The sequence below is a fragment of the Eumetopias jubatus genome, unplaced genomic scaffold, assembly GCF_037043125.1.
Source record: "Eumetopias jubatus isolate StellerSeaLion01/CBP00866 unplaced genomic scaffold, mEumJub1_p1.0 scaffold_4, whole genome shotgun sequence".
NCBI lineage: Eukaryota > Metazoa > Chordata > Mammalia > Carnivora > Otariidae > Eumetopias > Eumetopias jubatus.
Window position 1 is genome coordinate 150498543 of NW_028274810.1, and position 8570 is coordinate 150507112.

The following is an 8570-nucleotide window of genomic DNA, read 5'->3' on the forward strand; positions in this document are numbered from 1 at the left end:
CATATAAAATCAAATCAACAGTATTGACTGAGAGATCTAGGACTGGAGATGTAAAGAATATACAATACAGTCTTTATGCTCAAAGACTTTTAGCGCCTTTTTGTAAACGTATGTTTAGTAATTGAAAATGTTTTGGGAGAACAGTAATGATTCAGAATAAGATGTGAATATTACTGTGTCAAAATCTAGAATTAATTTCTGTTTAGAAGCTATTTTATTTCCTGTGTCTTACCAATGTAAACAAAATATTGTAATTTATGACCCAGTAACGAGTGCTACCTAAAAAATATTAGCACAACTAAGATTTCCTATTTGGTTGCTGTTCAGTTAGATTATGTTTTAAGAATTACAACTTCATTAAAAATTTTTTAGCGTGTAAATACCCATGTTTCCTAGTATTTAGAAGAAAAAAGATAATTCATATTTGTTAATTAATTAGTTCATTTGAAAGGTTTATTTGAAAGGTGTAATCTAATAAAAGAATAAGTATCAAAAATTTAATTTCTCTGTTACATAAATAAAATCTTCAAGTGTCAACGAGATCCTGTGAACAACCTCTTGGGATGAGACATCTGGAAACATTATTTTTCTTCTTTTTTTTTTTTTGTGATTTCAGATGTAAAACTAAAAATGGCCAGGGGGTGGGGGGTCATAAATGCCACAGGTCTCTAAGTTATGGTTAGTGTCACCAGCATCCTGAAAGCAGTATTTTCAAATTTTATCATTGTTTCACCCTCTATACATTCAGTCCCCACAACAGTATGGGACATTTTTTTTTAAATGATGCTATTCCTCCCCATTTAATACTCTTTAGCCCTACCCCCTCTACCATAATTTCAGTAGACTTAATTGAATTAATGGATCCTCTGAAGGTGTATTCTATGAAGGTTCTTGGCTTCCTACCCTTAAAACCCATTTTCATGCCTCTGGATATCCTGAAAATGTGTAGTGAAGATGATAGAGAGTTTTTTGAAGGGACAAGGAACAGTTGAAAAGCAGCAGTTAGAGGTGATTATCAAATGAGATGTGGATGATGGCCTCCAATCAAGAGTAAAAACTTTATTCTTGCTTTAAGCTTGTATGAATGGTGACTGCTGTTAAACAGTTTTGTTGTCCACTATACAGAACAGATGGAGTTTGCAGTTGTGTGTCACTTGTTTATTACATCCTCTTAAAATTAGTAGCTGTGTAACCAGATGGGTCTGGGAGCACAGCTGTGGATATAGGAATATAAATGAAACCTGTCTGATGCCGCCATGCCCTTTTGAGATGCTGAAGTATTCCAACTGCAACAAAGAAAAATTCACTTTCATTTGACATTATGTTGATGTATTAGATTAAGATAGTTGACACTGAGTCTATCAACCCCCTGATTTTTATCAATATTTATTTTCATAGCTTGGAAATCTAAATAAATGTAAATTTGAAGCTAAATATCTGTATAAAGTGCCCATTTGTAATTTCAACATCCAGGTAAAAATTTCATGTTGATTATAAACCAAATTCATTTTAATGTTTTTAAAGTTTCTTAGGTAGCATAGGTTGAATTAGTAATTTTACATTCTGATGAAATGTAAAATATATTCATGTAAATGCAAATAAATTGCCTGTCCATAAAACAATGCTGGGAATGGGTGTGATACACAATTGAAAATTAGAAAGGCATATTAGACTCTTTAGGATATGGAACTGGCACTAGTTGCTCTTTTTGATCTTTTTAGCCAAATGCTATGTTAATATCGAGAATATTCCTTAATGGTATGTGTGTAAGTCTGTGTGTGTGTATACTGCACACTCTATACTTCATATAAATATGAAGTTTATGAACTTTTGCCATAATATATGTAGTAAATTTTGGCTACTATTTTAACATGATTAATATAACCCACATCAAATCACCAAATGAAATATTCAGAATCACCCTTCACAGTTCTGATAAATTATACTGTATCTTGCTTCATGAACTAAGAGTCCTCAGTTTTTTTCCTCCACATTATAAACTATGGAATTTAGAGTTTAAATTTAGTTTCCACAAAACAATATTTAATAAAGATTTACAGAGACATAATTTAGAAACTGGTTCTAATAGCAGTTTCATCCCATTAGAAAAAGAAAGATAAATCTTTTAAAATCGTGTCCTAAAGCTAAAACTAATAACAAATTAATTGAAGCAACAAATAAAGTTAAACATACTCAAATAGAGAAGAGAGAAACTGTGTAGGCACAAACTACACTGCTTGCACTCAACATCTTGATATTCAAACTATGCAAATATATCAAAATTATAAAGTTTAATTTTACTATTAGAAAAGCACAAATTACATAGAAATAATAATAGAAATGAGTCACCCACTGATGTACTTGTCATCGCAGTCGGTATTGTCAAGTACAAAATAAGTTACTTTACTAAATGACAAGAAGTGTTAAACAAAAAGAATGTGATTAATTAGGTTCAAATTATTATTCTAGATGATGGAATTATATCGCTGTTTTCTCTGATGAAACTCATAACATTAACCAATCTCTTTTCATCAATTTCAAACCTACTTTTTTTTTTCCCCTCCTCAGGAAGTTGGCCTCGTACTTGCAGCTATATTGGCCCTCCTACTGGCTTTCTATGCTTTCTTTTATCTCAGACTGTCCACAGATGTTGACCCTGATCTGGAAGGAGATGAAGATTAGCTGAACAGCAATCAATGCATTTAAGGGAAATAATTTTACAAAAGCACCCCTTGGGACCAATACTTTCTAAAGTACTGAAACTGGAACATCTTGAATTCTTTCTGCTGGTATTTTCAGTTTTCAGAAATATCTTTTTAAATAGTTGCATAGGATATCAAGAAAAGAAACTTACCTAGCAATGGAGTATAATGTATGCTACCGGATACTTTTATAAATCTTTCTACTTTGACAGGCAACCTATTCATGGTGCGTTTAGATTAAATGGAAAACAGATCCTAAATTCTTCTGGTGTCTTAGCCAATTTATGTGTATAACTCCATCACTTACAGATTACTAAATCTATTTTTGTTCCATATACGTCGTAAGTAGAAGTATATATCCTCATTTACAGGAACATTCTCAAATCACATTCAGAGCCTAAGAAGCAAGGAAAAGTCATGGGAAATTTTTCATTTTACAAAGAAGCCCTGCTTTCTTTCCAGACATATTTTATATCATTAGAGAGACTATCTGCCATACATCTACAGTAATCTTTTTCCTTCTTTGCCAACTGTTCAGTGCACATGTGCTCCATCAGAAATGGCACCTGGATGACAGAAGCTCAAGAGTCACATATGTCTGTAAAATAGAGTTCCTTTCCTCTTGGGCTGTCTGAACTGGTGTAAATAGAAAGTTCAGTTGATCTTGATTTTAATTAACTTATTATTGTATTAATATAAACTTGGAATTCTATTTTAATTGTGTTGTTCTGGCTGCTTGCGGTGTCAGTTTGCCCTTCTTGTTCGGGAGATATGCAACAATCTGTCATTTAGTTGTGCAGTTTTGTGTTTTTTTTTCTCACACAACAGTAACAGAAGTCCTACCTACTCAGAATAATTTTCTTGGGTTGTCTCTTAAACCTAAACAATACAAAGTTGGTTTACAAAATTACATTTTGTCTCTTGAGAGTTAATCAGAACTGTTTTGTGAAAAATAAATAATAGAAAATATATGTCTCATATTACTCGCATATGTAATTTTTTCGTTTACATAAATTTTCAAGATATTGTGAATTTGTTGGAGTATAACAATCAATGTATTCAATATTTTTACCAGTAATGGATTTTTAAAAAATATTTTTAGAACACATGAATACATAAAGCTTAGAAAAGGAGAAAATATGTGTCCACAGCAGAGTTGTTAGTTACTACCTTATATAAAGATGTATAAAAAATTAATAGAAACATGTGCACAAAGTGTTTTATATCATATACATTGTATTTATGAAGAGCAAATAAAATGTTAAGATTGTTTCCATATTTGCCCAGAGAAGAAAGCTTTGATGAATACATTCGATATTCTTTGAGACTTTTGCAAATAGTTGAATATGACTGTGTAGCATTATGTTCTGTAGAATTTTTTCAAGTAGCATAATTTATTTCATCAGTGTGAAAACAGCCCAAAGTTCCAGTATCTTCACAGATCATTTATGCCAAACATCTGAGGACAAAATTTAGCCAGTGTTATTTACTGGATTCTACCCCTTGAAATCACAAACTCATGAGACAGACCAAGAGTTCTTATACACTCACCACAGCAGACCAATCCAAGTGGCATTTTTAGGAAAGGTTGCAGCATTTAATGCCATGTGGTATGTCTGTTCGTGAAGTGGGTGGCAAGGGAATATCCAAGCTGGCATTTTGGATATGATGGGCCTTTTCCTTTCCTGAGTGACATGCCACATGTCAAGAAATACTGCTTTTCCCCCACTTCTATCACATTTACGTGAACAATTTTCATTTAGTTATTTTACCTCCCATATGGTGTTAAGAAGTCATATTAAATAAAGATTATTTCTAATTTCAGTAGTAATTTAAATGAGAAGATATGTAATAATTATTTATTAGATACCTACTATCCAAGTGAAATATAACAGAATTTACAGTATTTAAAATAGATGAGTATACTCTTGGAAATGTCTGAAAATTCATTACCTTGAAAATAAATGTTACTCTTCCCTTCTGTTCTTGAGGTGTTCTCTTGAGGGAAAAAGGTTGTTTCTGATAGTAATAAGTATTAATCTATACATAGTATAATTATAGGCTAGTTTGGTTACCTCATTTTATTGATATCCTGAGTCTCTGGCTAGTCCATTTGTGTAATTGACTTATGATGGCTCCAGAGAACCATAAGTCCCAAAGGCTCAACTCTGATTTTAATAAATAGCAGGTAAACTGAGACAATATATGTTTATATAACACTGTTTTCATGAAATGCAAATTTTTCAAACTCACATTAACTGGGAAGCAGCCTGTAGAGAAATCCCAGATTGAAATCTGGTTTGAATCTTTGAAGATAGAAAGGTGATATCTGGCCTACATTTTCAGCAGACCACACTTCTGAATAGTGAGTGGTGTTTGGCATAAATCTAAGACTGGCACCAGACACAAATTTTAGGCGTGGGTTTTTCTCCTCCAATAATTCACTGCTCAGAGTAATTCAGAAGACAAAAACAGAAAAATTATAATGACTTTTCAGAATGTTAGAATCTATTTGCTAACATACTCTGCAGGATAAATTTTAGCTAATGCAGCAGACTTTACATATAGCCTATGGAATACTGTGAATGAAGCTTGAAGAGTTGCTTGTTCTTATTTTGCATGCAAAATAAACATTTATAGATTCATCTGAGAGGAGATATTGTAAAAATATAACCTCATCCAGGATTTCTTTTAAAACAAATGAACAAAAAGCCTATCATAGTACAGTATAGAGTTTGTTGTTTTAAGGCGGCAAATACTTGAAGATTTTCCATCTTTTCAATTTTTCTAAAATACTTCTACCCCAACCAATGATTGCAAGATCCTGAAAATATGTTCTTATTCATTTCTGTAATTCCAGTAGTGTAGTGATCTGCACATATTTAATAAATGCTTGTCAAAATTTAAGTTAATTTCTTTTAGTGCTCTCAGAGTCTGGTACAGTTGCTGCATGTAAGAGATTATCAAAAATTACTTGCATTTAATAAATAAAACTTAGAAATCACTATATTGATTAATTCAGCATTTAACATTTATGATCATTGAATGTTCTGGGACAGATATATGTTTCATCCTGTTCCTGTTTAAGGTCAAAACAACTAGTGTTAAATATGTTGTAGAACAGAAACATTGATTGCTCTTTTCTAGAAAATCAAATATGTTATTTTTATCTTAGTATTGTTGAAAACCACCCTGTTTTTAATTTAACTTATTATATATCCTCACTCCCAACAAAAATAAAACTAAATTTTCATTATAATGCTTATATTTATGTGAATACTAAAGCACTGTATTTTCCAGATTCTAAAATGATACAGTCAATGATAATTCAGTAAATTATGATTTATTTAGATGGGCTTCAGAAATAAAACTTCTAGAAATTAAACTTAGAGAATTTTCATATATTCCATACATAATGTAAGGTTGCTGAGCCAGAGACTATCTAAGATAAGTACACTTACCTTGGACTTCTCTGGGGAGATTTCTACCATTTCTCCCTTAGCGGCACTGCCTTCTTTTATTAGAATTGCTCCAATGCAGCCTGGATAGAATGGTGTTTGCTAGATTTTGTTCCACTGACATCATATCTAGAATCAGTGCAACCCACACTAAAAAAAAAATAAAAAATAAAAAACCTAGCAGATGAATTCAGTGCCAACAGAAACATTCTTACTATTTTATTTTGTATTTTAGCAACGCAGGTAAATATGAAGGGAACTGGGAGAGTCACTCAAAGAACTATACCAGTGTGGAAATATCCATAGTGGGCCGGTAAATTCATTTAAAACAATTGAACTGCTGCCCTATTCAGCATAGTGCCTCATTCTTAAATAATTTTTTTATCCTTAGCAACAGACATGAGATCCTTATTTCAAGAAAAATAAGATACTTTACATGCCAGAAGATTTTTTGATGACAGTACCCCCTCCTATTCTTCATTTTTTAAAACAACAACCAAATTGGTGGGGAGGCAGCCAAAATTTGAGGTACCAATGCCTCTCGAACAGATGTCGCACCATTATTTTTTAGCTCGTTTAGATGAATAAACATGTTAAACTGTGAAGTATTACATTTTAGATTTTTTCATTAAAAAAAGAGACAATCTGTTTACTGTCCTAATTGAGACAACAATCCTTGTGGTTGCCAGTTTTGGCAGTCATAACAATGAACTATAAATATTTGAACCAACCAAGTAAATGGTGACTATAAAGGCTATAGCATGTGTAAAGTTCTGTTTTCATGGGCACCCATCTTAGTATGCCTTTTTTTTTTTCCTGACTTCTTCAAATACAATCGTGTAAATCTGAAGGTTCATGGTAAGCCTAAAAGAAATTGATTTCAATATCTAATTTCGTTCTAGTTTATTATCCTTTTAAGTGTTCAACTATCCATCTGCTTGTAACAAATTGCTTCTGCAGTTGCTCTGCTGAAGGTGACAAGGCAGGTCTTCATTTCGTTGCCTTCTCTGTACCTCCTAGGATAACAAAAAATCAGAGATTTTTTTTTCTGTTTTCATATTTATAAAGCGAGGTTAAAGACATTGTAAGTCTCTTAAATTGCAGCAATTAGTTTTGTAAGAGAAGGTTTTAAAAATAAACCATGTTGAGATAGAACTCTGGCTGTAATGTCCATGAGAAGGAGGTCACAGTTTTAGCTGCAGTGGGATGCTTTGCATGAAGCACTGGCATGTGAGAAGTTTGTAGATCAAAGAGAAATTATCCAGACATAAACAATCATTTATTACACTAGTTCCCAAACATTGGTGATCCAGATAGTGAGCGCCCTTGTAGGCATCTTGTTTGAGTACCATTGCTGCCTTTTCTAACCTTCACCTTTTCCACTATCTGCCCTAATTCTATACTCTAGGCAATCTCTAACATTTCCTCTCTCAGTTTGTCTGAACCCCACTTGTACGTTAAGTCGCATTTAACTATGTACTTACTGTACTAACTGCCTCTACTTTTTTTACTTAGAATCAAGACTGTTTTTCCCACTCTCACTCCTTACCCCTTTTTTATCACTCACCACATGAATTACACAAAACTAGATAGAAGAATGAACCTCAGTGTACCCATGACCTAAAGTCAACAATTACCAATATTTTGCCACTCTTTTGTTTCCCCCATTTTTTTTTGTAACTTGAGATATTTTAAAGGAAACCTCAAATAAGGTGACACTTTACCTACAAATATCTCAGTATACATCTCTGACAAGAACTTTCGTTCTTTGTTTGTTATTTGTTGGGTTTTTTTTTTCTTGCATTACCAGGAAGCTATTATTACAGCTAATAGGATTAGTTATTTCTTCAAATCATTTCATACCAAGTCCATATTAGAATGTCCCTAATTGTCTTCAAGATACCTATTTATAATACGTTTGGATCAAGATCTGTACTGCATTTGATTGTAAGCCTCTTAAGTTTCTTTTATTCTATAGCAAATCTCTTTTTCTTTAATGCCACTGATTTGTTGAAGAAACCACAATATTTGTCTTCTTGAATGTCCAATATTCTAGACTTGGCTAGAATAACTTTCATTTTGTTATTTATTTTATACCTCTATTTTTCATATTTTCTGTAAATTAGGAGTTGGATCTTAGGCTAGATTAGATCCAGATAGTTTTGTTCTTGTTATTTGTTTGTTTTTAAGGCAATAGTATGTCATAGTACTTAATGAGACACATTATCTCTGGTTGTCTCATTTATGATGATGCTGAAATTTATGAGTGGATTCATGTGCTAGTAACCTGATTCCCTCCAAAATAAGGTTTATATCAATATTTTGCCTAAAGCTTTTAACATCTGTTTATAATTATTCCCTAGGTCTATTATCTCATTTGATGATTTTTTGACATTACAAAATGACAATT

At 32.3% G+C, this 8570-nt stretch overlaps 1 protein-coding gene across 1 annotated transcript in view; it reads left to right on the forward strand.

The window, feature by feature from the left end:
• TRIQK (triple QxxK/R motif containing) overlaps positions 1 to 3354 on the forward strand; it is a 75759-nt gene extending 72405 nt beyond the window's left edge. The window contains exon 4 of the mRNA XM_028111848.2: positions 2569 to 3354. Within this exon, the coding sequence (XP_027967649.1) occupies positions 2569 to 2682 (114 nt within the window). The 3' untranslated portion in view covers positions 2683 to 3354. The remainder of the gene's footprint in view (positions 1 to 2568) is intronic.
• Positions 3355 to 8570: the final 5216 nt, after the last annotated feature.